At 43.8% G+C, this 21,929-nt stretch overlaps 1 protein-coding gene across 3 annotated transcripts in view; it reads right to left on the reverse strand.

Annotated features, from left to right (window-relative positions):
- The window catches only part of PKM (pyruvate kinase M1/2), a 47,430-nt gene that overhangs the window by 17,157 nt on the left and 8,344 nt on the right, over nt 1-21,929 (reverse strand). For 2 of the 3 annotated variants that reach the window (XM_032232779.1, XM_032232780.1), the window contains 2 exons: nt 5,485-5,642; nt 3,975-4,066 (listed from right to left, as the gene is read on the reverse strand). In XM_032232779.1, coding sequence (XP_032088670.1) covers nt 3,975-4,066; nt 5,485-5,623 — 231 coding nt within the window. In that variant the 5' untranslated portion in view covers nt 5,624-5,642. Of the gene's footprint in view, nt 1-3,974; nt 4,067-5,484; nt 5,643-14,112; nt 14,218-21,929 lie in introns of those variants that run through there. The other variant, XM_032232778.1, reaches the window with a different exon arrangement.

A 21,929-nucleotide genomic window follows, 5' to 3' on the forward strand; every position in this document is an offset into this window, starting at 1 on the left:
TTTTATTCTGATTTGCACTGCCAGACTCTAAACATATTCTATAAATAAAATAACAAGAGTTGGAAGGGACCTTGGAGGTCTTCTAGTCCAACTCTCTGCTTAGGCAGGAAACCCTACACCACTTCAGATGAATGATTGTCCAACATCTTAAAAACTTCCAGTGTTGGGAGCATTCACAACTTCTGGAGGCAGTTCTGATTAATTGTTCTAGTTGTCGGGAAATTTCTCCTTAGTTCTAAGTCAGTTAAGGAAGATTTAAAGAAGGCAATGAATCAGTAGTTGATTTAGATTTGGTAACTATTGCATATACTTATACTTGAAGATAAACCCATTTGCGGGTAAGCTGACTGTTTAACTAAAATATCATGAAAAATATACCATCTGCAGTTAAGGTGAGGCTTGAAATCTTTACGTTTTTACAATTGCCTCATGGTATTTTAATTAAAAATGCATGGGTCAGCCTATCCCAATAGGTTTAAGTAAGCAAGTATGTAAGAGGACTTTTACTACCATGTATGTATGTATGTATGTATGTGTGTGTGTGTGTGTGTGTAAGTTCATCCGTGATTAAGTTGAACCCAATTTTTGAGGGGTATTGTGGCACCTCAAATTTTCAGCTTGTCTACAAAGCATATACGATGCTTGAGAGTCTTATTAATTTAAGATCGAGATTTAAGGTGGGGGTGGAGAAGACTGGGGTTTTCCAGACTCTTAAACATGACCACAATCACTCCATGCGGCAACGTAGAACTAGTTTTTCTTCTTCTTTCTTTTTCTTTCTTTCTTTCTTTCTTTCTCTCTTTCTTTCCTACCTTCCTCCTAATTACTTGCATAGGGATTAATACTATTTAAGATGTATTTTTAAAATAGATTGCACTAATGAGGCTAAAACCAATTCCGTCGTATATATGATGTACAAAGTTCCCAAATAGTGCAGTCTTGGAACGTGCTGGAATTTCTAGCACTATTGAAACAGTGACGTCTATACTGGCTTGGGCATGTCGTGAGAATGGCCGATGGTCAGATTCCGAAAGATCTCCTGTATGGAGAGAATTAGTGCAGGGAAGGCCCCTGAGAGGGAGACCACAGCTGCGATATAAGATCTGCAAAAGGGATCTAAAGGTTTAGGTTTATTGGATTTATATGCCACCCTTCTCCCAAGGACTCAGGGCGGCGTACAACATTAAAAAAACACATATTACAAAAGTTAAAAAAAAATTAGATAGAATATCCAAAAAACAAACCCAATTAAGATTAACAATAACATTTTTTTAAAAAAAATGTGATTAAAATTAACAATAATCAATAATTTGTTTTGTTTTGTTCAGGCCAGGCTGAAGGCCTTGGGAATGGACATTAACAGCTGGGAAACCTTGACCTCTGACTGTTCAGCTTGGGAGGCTAAAGACACAGCATGGCCTTCTCCGATTCGAAGAGAGACTTGTTCAGCAGGCTAAGGCAAAGAAGCCGTCCCGGAACCAGCGAAATCTGGGGGCTGGGCAGTGGGACAGAAGAGCCGAGGTGGCGCAGTGGTTAAGGTGCAGTACTGCAGGCCACTTCAGCTGACTGTTATGTGCAGTTCAGCGGTTCTAATCTCACCGGCTCAAGGTTGACTCAGCTTTCCATCCTTCCGAGGTGGGTGAAATGAGGACCCAGACTGTGGGGGCGATATGCTGACTCTGTAAACCGCTTAGAGAGGGCTGAAAGCCCTAGGAAGCGGTATATAAGTCTAACTGCTATTGCTATCTCCCCTCGGTGTGGAAGGGATTGCCTCAAATTGGCCTTTTTAGCCACCCCAGATGCTGCTTTAGGACCTCTTTTCAGAGTCTTTTGAGATTGAAGGATATCAAGGCCAAGATGTACAATGACAATAAAGGCTATGCTATACTGCACTCCACTAACTACACGATACTAAAAGCCTCTTTTTTTTCCCTTAAAAAGAAAGGTAGATGAACAAGGCATAGTGTTTTGTGCACTAAATTGAAACTCTGCTGCTAGGAAGACGGTTCAGCCTGTCGTTTGACCTTCTGGAAATCAGCCGCAGCCCGGTGGCCTTTAAGGGAAGATGTAGATTGGGGGAAGGGGAGGGGGAGTGTCTCCTCACCAAAGTGGTAATGCTGAGAAGGCTGCTTTATTTATAGAAGTGGGATTGTCCTCTTCTCCTGCAAGGGGGACCACAGATTCTTGTGACCTTAAAGCGCAAGCCTTTTCAAAGGCCACAGGACTGACCCCCGAAGACAGATCTGATTTATTTTGGAAACAAGATGCGCCGCCTTATTGGACTGGAAAACCTTTCATCCTAGGAATTTACTTGGATCCTTTAAAATGCTACCACCTTGTCCCCCGGGCACAGTTAACCTGTTCAGCAAAATCTCCTTTAGCTTTCAAGCACCCCGTGGAAATAAAAGATCTGTTTCAACCACTTCAGATTTGCAAAGATACTGAGAGCTAACCAAATGAATGTTGCGAGATCTTGTTGAAGACATAGAGCAGAATCTCGTAATTGGGGGAGGTTGGAGTGATAGTTGAACCGTCTTTCAGCACTTGCCAGCATTTGCCAATCACCTCCACTAGACCGATTAGATCCCATAGATTAGACCTCCTCCGAATTCCATCCGCCGGCCAGTGTCGACTGGCGACTACCCGGAGGAGAGCCTTCTCTGTGGCTGCTCCGACCCTCTGGAACGAACTCCCCGTGGAGATTCGAACCCTCACCACCCTCCAGGCCTTCCGCAAAGCCCTTAATACCTGGCTGTTCCGACAGGCCTGGGGCTAAAGAGCTGTTGCCCCCGTCTCGAATGGTATGACTGTTGTATGTTTTTTAAACTATGTGTTGTTATGTTTCGTTTTTTAATTTTTTTGTCTGTACCCCCCTTCCCTGATTTAAATTGTGAGCCGCCCTGAGTCCCCCTCGGGGGAAAAGGGCGGCATATAAATATAATAAAATCCAAAATCCAAATCCAAATTTAACTGTCCCGGTTTAAAGGAAGATAGAAGTGTGGGTGGGTTGTGGGTTTTTTTGACCTTCTGCTATCTCTTCTAGGTGTCCAGATATTGTACAGGGCTTGCTGGCAAGTAGTCTCTATTTTAAGATGGCCAGGGAGTTTTCTACGCGACAGGCCCTGCCCCCATTTCACATTCCGTTTTCGCAATTCTGTTTTGTTTTGCCCGGGCATTTGAGCTCCGCTGCCATTTGAAACTGGGAGTAATCCAATCCACCTCGACCTCCAGAGGGAAGACCATGTAAGTCAACAAGGCAGGAGTCCTTAGCCTTCAGGAAGAATCCCATCTCATTTTACCAGAAAAGGGACAGCAATGCGCCAGGCTTACGTGGCACAAAAAAAGAACTTTTAGCATCTACGTTTGTTAAGAATTATTTGATGAAGCTGGGCATAGCTTCATCAAGCAGGACCCCTGAAATTATAACCCCCCTAAGTCTGGAGGCCTAGATAACCGTATTTTTGGGACTATAAGACGCACCGGGGTATAAGACACACCATGATTTTGAAGAGGTAAATTTTTTAAAAAATAAGTTTTTGCTCTCTGCAGACCTTGATTTTTGCAAAAAAAAAAGGAGGGGGGCATGCAGAAGCTTTGGGAACCTTGTAGAGTGCTCCTGGGGGCCGGGACAAAAAGGGCCCATTTTTTGCTCGTTTTTGTCCTACCCAATCCACAGGCACTCTCTGAAACCCTCCCAAACCCTCTGCACATCCATTTTTGCAAGGGGGATGCAGTTTCGGTAGGCCACAAATGCTGTATTCAGTGTGTGAGACGCACCCAGATTTTCACCCTCTTTTTTTGAGGGAAAAGGGTGCGTCTTATACCCCGAAAAACACAGTAGTCTAGGATGCTAAATTTGGGGTTACTGAATTATTTATTACTGCTGCTTCGCTTGTGGAAACAGCCAGAAAGCGGCTCTTTCCATTCCCATCAACTTCTGCCCTGTTTTTCTTGATTTTTTTTCCCCCTTGTACCTCGTGAGTTCCGTGAGAGAAGTTGAGACGGGCAACGTTCATTCCAGATTTAATCATTTCTTTCAGCATTTCTACTGACCGAGAAGCCGGACCTAAAAAACAAAGAGATAAAACGTTTGTGAGCGGAGACCCATTTTTAAAATCCCTACCTCCTTATCAAGCTAAGACCATACACTTCCTCTGCAAGTTTCTAACTCACTTTACTTGGCAAGTATCCGGTTTCCTTGTTTTAAATAAATTACATGAAATTAAGTTGTCTGGAATGGTAGAGGGTCTCACGAAGGAAAGCAAATATATGTGTCCAAGGAGAATGAGGCAAGATTAAATTTGGGTCAGTCACCTGGACTACAGACTTACATTTTCCGAGTTTTCGGACTCGTGCTGAAGCCCATCTTCAAGGAATTTTATCTTGACTGGAATTATGTGCTTTGCGCTGTTCTTTGAGTGGCATTTAATGATTAAGGCACCACATGAATGCAACTCACAGAACAGCCCAAGGCATATATTCCAGTCGAGATAACATTCCCTGAAGATGGGCTCCAGCACGAGTTTGAGCGAAAGCTCGGAAGAGTAAATCTCTGCTCCAGGTAACCTACCCAAAGTTGATCTGGTATAGGATCTCCTGCCAGGGGTTGGGAGTAGAACAGGGGTTGGCAATCTTAAACACTCAAAGAGCCATAAAGGTCCTAACCGGAAGCCCTCCATTCAATTCTGGAGCTGACCGGAAGCCCAGTTCCCCCACCATAGAGTCTCCTCCTAGCGTGGCATCCTTTTTCCTCTGCCTATTCTAACCAAAAGCCCTATCAATTGTGGAACCGACCGCAAAACCCGCCCTTCCTTCTGGTGTGCCAGAAGCTCCTCTCAAAATTGTGGTGTCGACCAGTGACAGGGAGACACAGCAGAGAAATGAAAGAGCCACATGCGGCTCCAGAGCCGCAGATTGCCGACCACTGGACTAGAAGATCTCCAAGCTCCCTTCCAACTATTAAATGGTAACACTCAGTGTACCCAACTTCCTGAAGAGGTACGTCAATGGATTAATTTGAAGATGTTCCAGGAATGAGATTTTAATTAGAAGTCTCTTAGCTAGATGGACTTTCGGTATATGAACTGAGCCAACACACAGGAGTGCCCCAGAAGGGAGGGGGAAATGAGAGTAGGAGAGAGGGTAAGGAGGAGAAGAAGAGAGTAGTAGGAGAAAGAGAGGGGAAGAAAAAAAAAGGAAGGAGAGGAGGAAAGAAAAAGGTAGAGAAGGGAGGTTGAGAAGGAAGGAAGGAGTAGGGTTGTTGCAAAACAAGATGGAGGTACGAGGTGGCAAGAAAGTGACCCCAGATGTGTTTTCTATACTTGTAAGAAGATAGTGATAAATGTTAATAGTTAATAGATAAATGTTAACAGTATCTACAAGAATGTATATTTGTAAAGTATAGGAAAGGAAAAAATAAGAAACGTTATGCCACACAGGAGTGTCCCAAGACATACACAATTCGAGGGCTTGTCCCCAACTTACCGATGGTGCAGATAATGCCAGTGTTTCTTGCGGTGATTGGTGGGGAATCGATGTCCAATCGGCACATGTGTTCCAAGAAAGTGTCTGCCGAGGCAGCATAGAGCTGCTGGTTCTGGATGAAAGCATCACAGGTAGACATGGTTGCTGAGAGTTGATATCTAAAGAAAGAACACCAAAGTGTTCAATACAATACAATACAAAGTTATAGTAATGAATTAACATTCAAGAGCCAGTGCACCAAAGGTTCTATCTCTACATGTTCCATGCACGGAATTCTCAGAAATACTCCACTTTGAGGGCGAGAGAGGGGACCCTTTCATTTGGGAGGCGTTTTCAACCTGAAACAAGAGTAGTCTGAACTCTGAATGTCTCTTTTGGTCTCTAGGCGTTCCATTTTGTCCTCGTAACAGGAGTTCTGTATTCAAGGATAAAGCATTTTAATACTTTTTAACATGGTGGTTATTTTAATAAGTGCTAGGGAAAAAAAAGAAAGTAGAAATTGGGAAAATAATATTATGTCTACTGAAATATAATAGGACACATTATGATTACCATGTGTACACAAATCTTCAAAGTTGAAAAAGTATGATGATGTCTATTTAAATGGTAATATCACTATCAGAATTGTATGCAATGTATTGACTCAGATAATACACTGTTCACTAAGCACTTATGGATGTTAAAGGAAAAAATATATAAATAAAATTATATTTATAAAAAAGGATAAAACATTTTATGAAGTCTCAAGAGGTTAACAATTGCCTCCCCAATTCATCATACGTTTGTTTCCTATTTATTTATCTTCTTCCGTTTTTCCGTTTAGGAAGGAGGCAGAACAAATTTAGCATAATCCAAGGGGGGGGGAGGGGGGAAGAACCATAAATGAGCTACTCCTCTCTAAACTGTAATTCCATGTAACAGCCCATGCACCATGCTGCACCAGTCCACATCCATGATCCAAGCCCAGATAGGACTAGGAGTAATGGAGAACCTGGGTGCAGTCTCATAGGCCTTTCTGCTGAATGAAAGGCAAAAATTAGGGCAAATATATAAACTGAATCACTTCCGAGACAGGACTGCAGCACTTAAGTTTAAGTAAATAAATCTTCAAAGGGCTATGCAAATGTTATATTTTAAGAGAACTCTTAAATTGCCCATTGATGTAGCCACCAGTACCTACAAATTCTCACTAACAATAGGTTGGGGAACTCAAAGTACATATTGATAAATTCTTGGGGAATTTTATGAATTTTAGAATTTTTTCATCAAGGTCAAACTACATGTTTAATCTGAAATAACTGCCATATTGAATTGTACAACATAAAGGCAGGATATACATCTAATAATTAATGTGTAACATTCACGAATTAAAGCAAAGTTAAGTCTAGCTCTATACACCTCAGAGGCCAAACACGCTTAAACATAAAAGAGCATTTTGGTTCACAGTCAAGATGTCACAACTCAGCCTTGCAAATTCAGAGAAGGAAATGAGAAAAATAAAAAAAATTACGTAAGACACGTTTAAGAATTACATTTCCCTAGCATAACAAACCAACACCCAGTTTCACTTTGGGGAGAGCTTAAGCAACTAACGCCATCACTTAATAATGATTTCTCAGTTTTAAACAGGGCTCCCCAAGCTGCCATGAAAATCCGCTGTTGCTTCTGAATCCAAGGGGAAACCTTCTGAATGCTGTTATCCCAGGGCTTCAGACTGACTCGGCTTTCAGCTCTGGAGCTCCGCCCTGTGCTACGTGCAACTTTCCCCGTGCGCATGGCTTTAAAGTAATAGAGCCCCTGTCCCCCTGGGGGCCTTAGTCAAAGCTAGCTCTTCAACGTCATGGAAGATGCTGCTTGCTTTCAGTTAAGTACCACAATGGAGAATCTTTTTTTAATTCAGCGGAAAAGCACGTGGGGCCCTTCCTGTGTACAATACCAGGAAATCCCATGCGGCTGGATGCCCGAGGAGGCAGCCATTCTGCAGTGGCATAAAACATTTTCTGCTTGTTCCAATTATTTGCAGAAAGTCACTGATGCTAGCTGTTCTCCCTGAGCTCCATCAATTCACCTTTGGGGGGGATGAGAAAAACAGGTGCTGGGAGTTTACAGGTAGGCAAGACAAATTTTTAAAGGAGGTTTTATTTATGTTCACTTCGATATAAACTAAGAAGGAAGATTTTATGCAAATGCCCCGGAGCTTTAGTAGGAAAGAGACATGGCCAATTTTTGTTGCAATTCAGGCGGATACTTGCAATTGTTAAAATTGTTAATTGTCAGTTTTGCACAAATCTGGGGAGGAAGCAGCATAGATTTAATGTATCCTTTTTTTCTTTCTTTCCTGCAATCTGCAATAAAAGTGTGCCTTTAACACAGCTCGGATCGATTTTGGAAATATGAGTATGTAAGAGATACCCCCAGTTGCTACTACAAGTTGGCAAATATTACAGGCGGTGATTCAAGCATCTGCAACCCGATGTTTAATGGGGGAGGGGTGGAGAGGATATCCCGTTGCAGAAAGTTGATTTAGCCTAGTGAGGCCACAATACAAGCCTTAACCTGAGAGGCACAGGCCAAAATATGTGAACTGTTAAAAGCAGGAATCGTGTGACAATCTGCAAAATCACACTTTATGAGTTGTTTTCCAAAGGCTAAATTAGATAAGGAACAGCACAAAATGATGCAATGCTATAAAACATGTTTGTTAACATTCCAATCGCTTATGATCTTCTGCACAAAGGAAATGGGGGCTCCAAATTTGAAAATGCATGGGTTTTCTGTAGGCCCTAAGATTTGAAGTGACCAGTTTTTAGCTAGTTGTACCATTTTACTTTTTCCTTTATAAATTAAATTAAACCACTACTAGGAAAGTCAAATGGAACAGAGGATACCAACCAGAACAAAACAAGCTCTGGCTAAATTTAGGGACTCTGAATGCTCGCTGCATCATGTGTCTTGAATCTTTGCTGCGCCCGGCTGCTAAACTGGCAGCCAGTTGCTACTGCATCTTATTTCCATCCTATGCACCAGTTTTCACAGCAACCATGTTTCAAGCCAGGCGTGCTACAGAAAACTCAGGCTTTGAGCACATCTGAAGCAGGCAACTGTGCTTTCCTTCTTCCTTTGAGTATATTTATCATTTGATTCACCAGCAATGTACTGTCCCCGCCGTTCTGTTAAAAAAAACCCACTGTCAGCCTTCATCTCAACTTGTGTTGCTTAAATTGGCATTCCCAGAACCGTTGATCAAGAGTAATGGACTATTACCATGGAAGCCTCTTTTATTATTTATCTCCCAAAATTCACGTAGCGTGAGAGTAGGGTACCGGCCTGGGAAAGGGCGGTGGGTGGGTGGGGTAAAGCATGCTTGCTAGGAGTTGGCCAGATGTGGATGCTCTCACATTTGCCCCCCCCCCCCAAAATCTCTCACATTAATGCTAATGCAATATGAGTCTAGACCAGGGGCGTCCCAACCTTGGAAACTTTTAAGACTTGTGGACTTCAACTCCCAGAATTCCTCAACTAATTTGCCAAGTTGGTCTAGAAAGCTTATATAGCACTTCAATTTGGCAGCAATCCCCATGCTATTTTGTTAATTGGTAATATCAAGATTAAGATGCAACAGCAAAGATCTCCTTGTTAAAATTATTCTGCCCAACCGTTATTCTGCCGTGTCATTTCCTCCTTCTGAGTAAGGAGCATTGCATCACATTCCTACCATCTGTCCACATTTAATATTCATCCCTCCCTTTAGGTCTTTAGGAACATTGGGAGGCCTTGGAGATGGGGGGGGGGACGGGGGAGGGAAACCTGATTTCATGGAAAATTTGGGTGGCTGTGGCTTCTGAACCACACACCCAAGTTTGAAGGGGTAGGAAGATCCGTCGGGTGTGATGAAGCATCTCCCCCATCAACCCTCAGGTTCTCTGCCCCAGATTCTTAGCACGTGGCCTTTAAAAAGAATGGATGGTTTGAAGACCCTCACTCAACTGGGGGAAGATTGCTATTTAACTGAGATGTAACTCTGCACTGGGCTCGGTTCCTTGAAATAAGCGGAGGTTAGTTTTGCACATAGAAGGAGACTTTGCACTTAAGATTTTGTGCGTTTTGCCCTGGGAGGGTGGGAAAGCACAAAGGGGCAAACCGTTGTGAAGACCAGCTTGTGCAGCATCACAAAAGATTCTGGAATGTACCTGGCAAGAGCAAACAGTAGCAAAATGAGCCTGGAGTGTTCAACTTTATTTCTGACAATGGAAGGTAGCAATTTCCTATTTTATTAAGACAGTTTTTGTGCACTGCCTACCTTAATCTGGTACCCTGGATGACTATAACGTCCATAATCTTCAACCACCATGGCCTGCATTTGAAGAGAGCCTTGAAGGCACCAAACTACAGAAACCTGCTTTACCGCTGCTAAGTCATTTTAAGCTAATATTCTATGTTACATCTGGACCTGGTCTTTCAACCTTTTGAAAAATACTGCCCTGAGCATCTGTCAACCTTGTTCCCTTTCGTAACGGAGGTTCAGTCTGACAAACCCTCCTCGCCAGTAAATTTCAAAAGTTACGAAGGCAAATGTTTCTGAAGCTTGCCTACTTGAAGACATGAGGACTTCAACTCCCAGAATCATGGCTGGCTGGGGAATTCTGGGAGTTGAAGTCCACATACATGAAAATGGCTCAGGTTGAGAAGCACGGTGCTCTCAAACCTGGTTTGGAAGAGTTACACAAAAGACATTTCGGGGAAATGTAGAAGGAAGATTTGCCTACTATTCAAGAATGGACATTAAAAGTAACAAACCTAGCAGAGATGGCTAAAATATCAGCATATCTCAAGGACCACTCAAATGAGATATATAAACTGGAGTGGAGAAGATGGATTGGCTATATTCAAAATAAATACAGGACTAAGAAATTCCAGATAGTTTATGACTGAAAAAATGAGGAATGATATAATCTGTTTAGACTTAGCCTAACAAAAGAAGAGTTAAAGCTCAGATTAAAGAGGATACTAACTTTGTTTAAGTTTATTTTAGAATATCTTTGTTAAAGATTTATACCCTGTCATTTGTTCTGGGAAGTCGGGGGGGGGGGGAGGTTGGGGGGTGTTGGGGGGGGGAGGGCAGGGGAGGTAAATATTTGTAAAAGTTTTTTTTTCTAAAAATTTTCAATTAAAAAAAAAAGAAAAATACTGCCCTGAGGTTGCAGTATCCAATCCTCCTTCCCAACCCAAACCAATATAAAAGGGGAATTGACTGCCAGTTCAGAAATTAGAAACAATTGAGTTACATCCTGCACTTTCACTGCAGAAAGGAAAGATGCAATTATCAGTGAAAGGGTTTCATTTGTTCATTACTTTTCTCCTGCACCTGGCAAGCATGCGGCAGTAAGGAAGATCGTGCCAGGAAATGCCACATCATGGTTCAGCGGCATTGTCTGAAGGAGAGCGTGCTCACCTTCACAAAGCTATGAAGGAAAAGATTTGCAAAAATAGGGAAAGCAAGACACGCCCTTGAACAGGGGAGAACAAGGATGCTAAATTTAGAATAGAATAGAATTCTTTATTGGCCAAGTCGATAAGGAATTTGTCTTTGGTGCAGATATTCTCAGTGTACATAAAGAAAAATAAAATAGAATACATTCATCAAGAATCATAAGATGCAACACTTAGTGATAGTCAAAGGTTACTAATAAGCAATCAAATTATTTTATACAAATAAAACAATATAAATTTTAAAGATACAAGCAACATGGTTATAAGTGAGAAGAGATAGGTACCAGGAGAGAGAGAGGAGAAATCTATGTCTGCTTCATGAAAAAACAGCAGGGCAGATATATAGATACATTGGGGGGGGGGGGGGAGTATTTAGTCAGCCACCAATTTTGCAAGTTCTCCCACTTAAAAAGATGAGAGAGGCCTGTAATTGACATCATAGGTAGACCTCAACTATGAGAGACAAAATGAGAAAATAAATCAACACAATCACATTGTCTGATTTGGAAAGAATTTATTTGCAAATTATGGTGGAAAATAAGTATTTGGTCAATATCAAAAGCTCATCTCAATACTTTGTTATATATCCTTTGTTGGCAACGACAGAGATCAAATGTTTTCTGTAAGTCTTCACAAGGTTGGCACACACTGTTGCTGGTATTTTGGCCCATTCCGCCATGCAGATCTCCTTTAGAGCAATGATGTTTTGGGGCTGTCTCTGGGCAACAAGGACTTTCAACTCCCTCCAAAGGTTTTCTATGGGGTTGAGATCTGGAGACTGGCTAGGACACTCCAGGACCTTAAAATGCTTCTTACAGAGCCACTCCTTCATTGCCCGGGCGGTGTGTTTGGGATCACTGCCATGCAGAAAGACCCAGCCACGTTTCATCTTCAATGCCCTTGCTGATGGAAGGAGGTTTGCACTCAAAATCTCACGATACATGGCCACATTCATTCTTTCCTGTACACGGATCAGTCGTCCTGGTCCCTTTGCAGAGAAACAGCCCCAAAGCATGATGTTGCCACCCCCCTCCCCGTGCTTCACAGTAGATATGGTGTTCTTTGGATGCAACTCAGCATTCTCTCTCCTCCAAACACCAAACAGTTCTACTTTGGTTTCATCTGACCATATGACATTCTCCCAATCCCCTTCTGGATCATCCAAATGCTCTCTAGCAAACGTCAGACGAGCCCGGCCATGTACTGGCCTAAGCAGGGGGACACTGCAGGATCTGAGTTCCTGGCAGCGTAGTGTGTTACTGATGGTAGCCTTTGTTACGTTGATCCCAGCTCTCTGCTGGACATTCACTAGGTTCCCCCCCTCCCCGTGTGGTTCTGGGATTTTTGCTCACCGTTCTTGTGATCATTTTGACCCCACGGGGTGAGATCTTGCGTGGCGCCCCAGATCGAGGGAGATTATCAGTGGACTTGTATATCTTCCATTTTCTAATTATTGCTCCCACAGTTGATTTTTTCACACCAAGCTGCTTGCCTATTGCAGATTCAGTCTTCCCAGCCTGGTGCAGGTATACAATTTTGTTTCTGGTGTCCTCCAACAGCTCTTTGGTGGAGTTTGGAGTCTAACTGTTTGAGATTGTGGACAGGTATGTTTTATACTGCTAACAAGTTCAAACAGGTGCCATTAATACAGGTAATGAGTGAAGGACCGAGGAGCCTCTTAAGGAAGTTACAGGTCTGTGTGAGAGCCAGAAATCTTGCTTGTTTGTAGGTGACCAAATACTTATTTTCCATCATAATTTGCAAAAAAATTCTTTCCAAATCAGACAATGTGATTGTGTGGATTTGTTTTCTCATTTTGCCTCTCATAGTTGAGGTCTACCTATGATGTCAATTACAGGCCTCTCTCTAATCTTTTTAAGTGGGAGAAGTTGCACAATTGGTGGCTGGCTAAATACTTTTTTGACCTACTGTAGATATATAAAGAGACCGTGTCTGCCTTGATTTATGACCTGGGTCTGTCTCTCCAGATGGGTTCAGGGGAGAGAAGGCAGGTCAGAGGAGGCCACGTGCAACCAGATCTCTCCTGCCCCATCCCCCTCTTCCTTGTGGCAGAGACCCAAAGAGCTCCTGGAATGGAAGCCAGGCCAAGGGGAGGCTCCTTGGTGAAGCCGGATTTCTGGCCTTGGGCCCCACTTTTGAGAAACGGAGGGAAGGGGTTCCCCACGACCTCCTCCCCAGAGGGAAAGCCTTGCGTTTGGGGGAACAAAGCTAACGGAGAGCCTGGGAAGGGATGGAGGGAGGAGGAAAAGGAAGAGGGGGCCCTAAGAGAGCATCCATCGGTTTCCACACTCCCTGTATCTGCGCCGGCCTTCCCCAGCCCAGCTACTCTCCAGCCTGCTGGGGCCGGTGCTGGGAAAGAAGCTGCAGGCCGGCCGGCCGGCAGCCGAGAACTCGCCAAGGCTCCAGCAGGGCCCTCCCCAAAGGCCAGGCCGAGCACGCGTTAGGTCGGGAGCGCGCGCTTCTGAAGCCGCGCAGGCGCTCTGGGGCCGCCCTCGTTTCCGGGGCTGGGGAGGCGGTTGCCCCGGACAAAGGGCCGCGTGCCAAGCCGCTCCTTCCTTGCCAGCGCCCGGCCCAGCCCACGCCCGGGACACGCAGCACCCTCGGGGCACGGAAAGAAACCAGGCTCCCCCGTTTTGCAAAAAGAGGGGGGGGGGAGAGGAAAGAATCGTTTTTTAAGATGCGGCACTTCTGCTCCTTAATTGCTGAATCACCGCCTTTCTTGCACGAATAAGAAAACACGAGGACGGAAGCCGTTCGCACGTGAAAAAAATGGGTGGAGTGGGACCGGTGGGACTGTCGCCTGGACCCCCTGATAGAAAAGATCGGGGACAAATGAGATGGATAATGGGCAGCATTTCACTTGCCCCCCCCATCCCCGCCCCAGGCACCTTGCGCTTTTCTTCCCCCCCCCCCCCAACACACGCAGTTGCAATTTCTCCTCCGCGGGGGAACGGAAAAAAGCCGCGCTCCCGGCAGGCGATGATAGGAGCGGTAGTCGGATGGAGCCGATGGGCTCGGGGATGCGAGAGACTGCAGCAGCAACAAAGCGCCCAGATGATCCCCGGCCGGTCCTTGCCCACCCGCTCCCGCCCTGCCCCGCCGCCCCCTGTCACTTACCCGGCTTCCAAAGGTCAATTCCCGCGGAGAGTCTCCACCTCTCTGAGCGGCAGCCGGCGCAGCGCAGCCTCAAGGTGATTCAGGGCCGGCTCGCCGCTCCGCGCCCGCGAACCCCTCCGCCGCCCCGCCCCTTCCAATCTCGGTTGCTACCCCGCGGGGCGGGGCCTCCGCACTATTTGCTTCTACGCTTGGAGCGGAGGGATCAGAGCCTCGTTGTGGAACACCGTCCCCCCTCCCCTTGCAACCGCCTCCGAATGAGCCCTCCCCCCCCCCGGGCATTGCTGGTTCTCTATATCAGTGTTTCTCAACCTTGACAACTTGAAGTTCTGTGGACTTCAACTCCCAGAATTCCCCAGCCAGCTATGCTGGCTGGGGGATTCTGGGAGTTGAAGTCCACAGGACTTCAAGTTGCCAAGGTTGAGAAACACTGCTCTATATGGGGCCGCCTGCACTGCCCAATGCCCTCGGCGGCCGCCCCCATCACCCACAGCCGCCCGAGGGGACGGAATAAGGGAACGTAGTTCGAGGTCAGGACTGCGAGGGGAATCTTGCCGGGCAGCGTCCCTTTTGATGCTTCGGGAAGACGGCGAGCGGGACAGATGGAGAGCAGACCCATAACTTTGGGGAGGGGAAAGTCCGGGCCAGTTGGGGAAAATGCCACGGGAGGCCCAGAGGCTGAATCCATCAATGAGCCTGGAAGCCAGGCGAAAGGCCGAGCGCTTCTGTTAAACGCCCTGGAATTACCCGGCGCTTCCAGATGGATGCGGGACTTGCTGAGCCGGGGCAGGGAAGCACCTGCGAGCCACGTGCAACCCCCGCATCAATCCTGGCCCTTTTCTGCTGATGGGGCGGATTAGAGCAGAGGGGTGACCTGGGGCAACGGCTGCCCTGAGAAGCCCCTTCGGCTTTGAACGGCTCCATTGAGGATGCCGGCATCGAGCTCGGCTATTGCACAGAAGCAAGGCCGGCTCCTTCCAGGAGGGCTTACTCCCAAGTAACGGGAACCAGCCCTAAACTACAGCACTTTCTGCAAGGGGGAAGATGGCTTTTCCTCTGTTCAGCTTCTTCCTTCAGGGAGCTGCAGGGCTCCCTGCACCTCCCCCCCCTCTCCTTCCATCTTTTTGGCCTCTGGTTGCTGGATGGAAAATTTTAGCCAGGTCAGAAGCTTGGAATCTGTGGTTTTCAATTGCCTGATGGAAATTAACCTAATTTCCTAGTTCCTTTTTTAAAAAAAAACCTCCATGTTTATTATTAAAATATTGAAATACAAAGAAGGTATAGTAGGAAAAAGGAAGGTGATATTCCCCAACACTGCTACATTTGCATTAAAAAAACTTTTAAAAGATAACAGTATTTTTTTTAGTGATACTTCCTTCTCTTTGTATACTCCAACCACAGTCACAATTTAGATACAGTATTTGATCTTTCATCAAACATTAGTAACTTTCTATTTAAACCCTAGAAGCCATATTCTATATAAATCTGGCTCGTTATGGGATACATTGTATATGAAAGGGCCATGCCTGTTTGAATCTAAACCTTTAAATATATATATATATATATTTGTGCTGATACATATATATATATATATATATATGTATGTATGTATGTGTATATGAGTGTGTATGTATGTATGTATGTATGCATGTATGTATGTATGTATGTATTTATATATTTAAAGTCACAACCCCTGGTATGCCCAAATATGGGAGGAAGTTCACTGCTTCCATTCTCTGTCCATCGGCTCATCATAAGAGACCATCCAGACAGAAACCCAATATTTATCAGCACAAATGCAACATACAACATACAACATAACACACACACACACACAGACACACACACAGACACACACACAGACACACACACAGACACACACACACACACACACATATATATATATATATATATATATATATATATATATATATATATATATATATATATATATATATTACAACCCCCGGTATGCCCAAATATGGGAGGAAGATCACTACTTCCATTCTCTGTCCTTCGGCTCCTCACAAGAGACCATCCAGACAGAAACCCAATATTTTTACTGTTGCCTTTTTGTTACATTTTGTTGTATTTGTGCTGATAAATAAATAAAGGGAGACTAGTATAGATCTATTTCAAGCTATTTAGCTCTCATCAGCTAGCCATACCCTTACTGGGAATTGAATATATATGTGTTGTATTTGTGCTGATAAATAAATAAAGGGAGACTAGTATAGATAGTGTGTGTGTGTGTATATATATATATATATATACATACATACATACATACACACATACATACACACACACACTAATTTCTCTGGCATACTTAAGGAAGCATATTTTGCTCCATTAGGATGAAAAATACTCCCCCTCCTTTCTATTTTTCCTTTTCCTTTCTGCCAGTTGTACCTTGTCAAGTCATCCGTGTTTAAACCACCCTTCATATGCTAACAAGCTTTGTGTCTTCAAATACACCCCCTCCCCTCCCCAACTTTGTCATATCAGAACCTATTCCAGCAGGCCATGATCTGCCTCGCAAGCTGCCAGAGCTGGTATTTGAAACTGCCTATTTTCTTTCCATTACTGGGCCAACTGCAATCCATCTTGGGAGGGAGACACCTGACTCTCAGCAGGCTTGTGGGATGTTAAGCAGTTAAAAACTTAACAACAACAAAGCAAAAGGTTTTTGGTTTTTTTTAAATGTGGAAAGTAAAAAGTGACTTTAGCCTCGGGGTATCATGTGCTCAGTCCTGGGGTTTGCCAAATGCTGCAGACTCCAGCTGCAGCACAAGTTTTAGATTGCAGAGATGAATGGCGGCAAGCAGTTGTTAAATCCTCGGGGCAGTGAAATGTCGAAACCAGAATAGCAGTTCATTGGAAAAGGGACAAGACAGGAAGGTAACTGAGCGGCCAGGCAGTAGCTGAACATATCCTCCAAGTTGGAAGCTGCAGATTTTCCTAATGTGACACTTTTTAGAAAATGTTGGGCCCGCAACACCCAAAGTCCCTACCAGGGTGAAGTTGTCAGATTGGAGAAGGCTGAGGAACATGAGGCAATATATGACCACCTACATTATTCAGGGTCATTTGCATTATTTCTCTACCCTCAGCCCATGGTGGCGGGAGCTGAAGGAAATTAATACTCCATTAGCTGAGGGGAAGGGCATCCATACGGTATCATATTTGCCTTGGGGCATGGATTAAATCATAAGCTGCACAGTGTGTCTGATCTGATTGCAGAATTAACCTAATTTGTACAATACATGGGATAATCAATCGAACTGCTTAGTCAGAACAGGGGCAAAGGCTGCCTTCACATAATATGCTCATCCACCAGAAACTAGCAAAGGTTAGATTAGCGTATTATGTGAATGCATCTCTTAAGTCTTCACTTGACGTGTGACATAAACAGTCTTGTTTAAATATTTTGTGAACCTGGCCACGGTGGATTGCAAAACAGGTTTTTGTCTTAGCATGTGCGTATCTGGCCATTTGTGATTTGTTTCATGAACCAGGATTAAGCAACCATTCTTTAATGCTGTGTGTGACCCCAACCTCTGTGATTCTATTAGATGTGTCTCTCCTTTCTGGCTGGATTAAGGGGCAGCTTCACTCACACATTTTGGACACCTTGATTCTTGGACCATCAACCAATCATCTGCCTAAGAAAGGAATAGCCTTTCTCTGCTGTCAGAACAGGATTTCTATCCTGCTTTGGTGTGAAATTAAGCAAGACAAAGGAATCAATTGCCAAAAGGAGGCCGACCATTTTCAGCTCTTCAAATGCAAAGAATCTGCCAAAGACCCCAAAGGCAATTTCTTCCTCCATCTTCCCTCCATTTTTGAAGAACCCGCAGGGGGAGTTTTCCATGCCTCAGAACAGGATGAGTGGATCCCTGGGGAGGGCATATCAAAGGCTAGCTGAAAATGCCCAGTTAAACCAGATTGATGAGGGCAATCTAAAAGCTATCAAAGTGAATTCCTTAAGAGGTTGTTTTGTGAGAAATTCTGCCTTAGAGGAAAAGCTGGCCTCTCTTGCCAGCAGAAAGTAAAACTGGGTCTCCTTTGATTCCAGCTCAACTCCTGATATCTTCAGGAGTTTATAATTTTCTTGGCAGCAATACAGAAGTGTTTTGCCATTACCTTATTCCAAGATTTTATTTTATTTTACTTCCCAGTCTTACCTCCAGCTCTGAAATTTCCTTGACATTTCCCAGCCAAATAATAACCACATCTAACCCTGCTTTGCTTTTCAAAGCCTATGGAACAGTGGCACTTGTGTATGTCTTCTGTGCTTGCAGCAAAGGCCTTGGAAGGAGCAAAGGCCAAGACTGCTTTTCTGTGACTAAGCAGAAACCTAGTCAGTAGGTAATATTAATGGACATAATACATGGCTGCTGTTTGAAATTATCATGTAATCTGGATTCACCAAGGCTGCCATAATGAGCTTATAAATGCAGAACTAAAACATAAAAGAAGCCTTAGTTATAAATTCCCCAGCCACTGGAAAAAAACAACAACATTAAGAATTGTTCCTGATTATCACACTCTTGGTTTATGACTCCTTTAGCACATGGTGTGAACAAGGAATAAATGGCATGGTTGAAACAAGGAATAAATCGTAGGATGCCTAAAGACTGGGGAACTTTCATCCCCAAACCACTAGTCACCACAAACCACAGTGACTAGCATGACATTCCATCAAGACATGATTTGCTAAGCCATGGCTCACACAATGCCCTAAACTAGAAACTATAGTCTGCAGACCAGGATTTAAGTTTAAGACACGCTAAGCCTAAGTCACACTGCACAGTGTAAGAGTCCAGGTTAATGTGGAATGTGGTCATGTCTTGGGGAAATCCTGATTTTCCATCTTTCAGATACAAGAATTGTTGCAGAGCTATTGCTTTTCTATAGTTTATTTGTTTATTTAGGGAATGGCATCTACAGAGGTTTTGCAAATCATTGATATACAAATTTAGTTTAAATAAAGCATCAGCAAATGTTTGTGTGTGTGTGTGAGAGAGAGAGAGAGAGAGATGTGGACAATGCAATATATGAGATATTAAATTAAGATAAAATCATAATAAACTCATCATAATATGGAGCTATAGAATTGCAATGGGATGGATGTTAACATTTAATATCTAAGGAAACTACCCATCTACACTAACTGTCTCTGGTGTGGCTGTGATTTTCTATAGTTTGTAAAATCAACAGATTGTTGTCATACCTACACACACACAATTGAGTTAGGCAAAGTGACAGTGAGATATTCAAGTTATAAAACAGCTGATGAGAATAAACGTGAACAACAGGAGCCACACTGGATAACCACCCCTGCTTCTGAAAACAGAAAGCTTTATGATTAATTTCCAGAAGTTGAGGCAAACGGATAACCTAATTGCTTAGAACTGAGTCATAAAAGATGTATTTTTGTTGCAAAGTTGTCATTTGGCCAGTAGAGGGCACACTCAGTACAGTCCCAGATGAGCAAGTTCTATTCCTGAATCCAAATTATATTGCATATCCGGTGTGTAATTAATAAGCGTGACCCGTCAAAACCGCGGTCCACAAAAGCGCGCTCGACGAAAGCGCGCATTTGACGTCATCACAGCGCGACGAAAAAAATTAAAAATTGAAATAAAAATAAAATTAAAGCAAGCCGATTCACATAAAGGCAAGGGTTAGGTTTAGGTTTAGGGTTAGGTTAAGGGTTAGGGTTAGGTTTAGAGCGTTAGGGTTACGTTTAGCGTTAGGTTAAGGGTTAGATTTAGGGTTAGGTTAAGGGTTAGGTTTAGGGTTAGGTTTAGGGTTAGGTTTGGGGGGGTTAGGGTAAGGTTTTCGCTTTATTTTTACATTTATCGATCACAGCGCGATGTTTTCGTCGTGCTGTGATGACGTCACATACGCGCTTTCGTCGAGCGCGCTTTTGTCTACCGCGGTTTTGTGGTGGAATTAATAAGAATGAAAGCTGTATTCCTAATCTTATTTACCTAGAAAAACATGTCCCATGGATATCTCTTGAACTACATTTACAAAAAGAAAAAATTGAGGAATAGAGGGAGGATAGAAGAAACATTTTTTAAAAAAAGTGCTTGAGAGGTATGTTTCCAAAGCACAATCAGATCATTGAAAGATTCCCATGCATTTTTCCTCATATAACTTTTAGTCAAATGGAAACTGTCTGAAGAGGGAGGGGGGAAAGGAGCAGGGTGGGGTTGGGGGGGGGGAAGATTGTGAATCAGAAAAAAAGATTGAAAAAAGTTTTTGGCTTTGGTCCTGTGTGGGAAATTATCATCCAGCCCTCTCCCAGAAAAATGAAATATCATAGGAAATATTGAAAAGGCAGAATGTTTCTCTGGATGTGAAAAGAAACATGTTTTAAAAGACAGAATAGTTGCCTGTCGCTTTCTGCCCATCCCCCCTGTTAATATGCCATTAAGACTAGCCAGGCTAGTCCACTTTACATAATAAAGACTTCACCAGCAGCTACAGAAAGGCATGATAATATTGGAACTTTACTCAACTGATCACATGGCATCTGAGAACTCATCTATACCTGGATTCAAAACAGCCTAGAGAGTTGCCCCTGCATGGCCTCATGGGAGTTTGACAACCAATCAGAATACATTTCTTACACAGGAACAGGAAACAGAGAGGTGGGACTGAACAGGTTATAAAAAGCCTAGCAAGCCCCTCCCTCAGCCCTTCTCTTCTTCTCCACTGACATTGAAGCATGTGATCCCCCTTTTCTGTTCAGGGCTCAAGCCATGTGGTCCTGTCCACCAATAAACCATTTCCAAGCAGCCTCCATGTCTCCAGTGTCTTTTTCCCCACTTAGAACTGAACCCAGAAGGACATTTCTTTCAACACCTGCTTACTGACGAATGTTGGGGTCCACCTCGGCTTAATGTGTGTGCACAGGGAATTTGCTTGCATTCTTTCTCTCACCCTGTTGTAGGGTTCTCTGAGAAGGAAGTCAGACCTGAATTTGGAACAAATCTCATTCAGATAATTCCACCTGACGATAAAGATCCTAAGGTGGCTTTAGCCCAAATTTCTAATAGCATCTCCCAAAGGACTGCACGAACTGGTGGAGAGAGAAAAAGATCACACAGAAAATAAACACGGTTATGTAAGCTGGCCCTGCCTGGCCACTTCATCTCCTATTTCCTGCCTCCATCAATGAAAACACGTTGATAGTCCAACCATGAAGGTTAGATCCAATTAAGAAATGCATGGCTGCTTCAACAATTACTACCTTGCCTAATGTGGCCTGTTACTAATTTCATGAGCATGACAAAGCTTTTTTTTTTTTTTTACAGCAGGGTAATGCCACTGTTTGCAAAGGACATACATCACAAGCTTAAGGTGCTATACATCAAATTAATAATAACAAGCTTAAAGTCCAATTTAGCTTTGATACCAAGCCAGGTATAGAAAATCTATTCCAGAAGTCGAATGTGGTTACAAATGTGATTTTTTGGGGGGTGGTGGTGGTGGTACTTGGGAGACATTTTGAAGGACAGAGCCAGAAGATGCAGTGATTTCACCCTTTACGATCCAAAAACTTCTAACCAAAATGGACACTGGCTTCAGCCACTTCTAAACAGGCCATGGAAAGTTATTGCCGCCAGGGGTGGTATTCACTTACCTTCCCTACCGGTTCGCAAGTGTGAGTGTGTGTGCTTTTGGCTAAAAAAGGGCCTAAATGGCATGTCATAGAGCCGGGGCGCCACCCGCAATTCCCGCTACCGGTTTGGGCAAACTGATCCGAACCGGTAGAATACACCACTGATTGTCCCTTTTGAGCC

The sequence above is a fragment of the Thamnophis elegans genome, chromosome 16, assembly GCF_009769535.1.
Source record: "Thamnophis elegans isolate rThaEle1 chromosome 16, rThaEle1.pri, whole genome shotgun sequence".
Classification (NCBI taxonomy): Eukaryota; Metazoa; Chordata; class Lepidosauria; order Squamata; family Colubridae; genus Thamnophis; species Thamnophis elegans.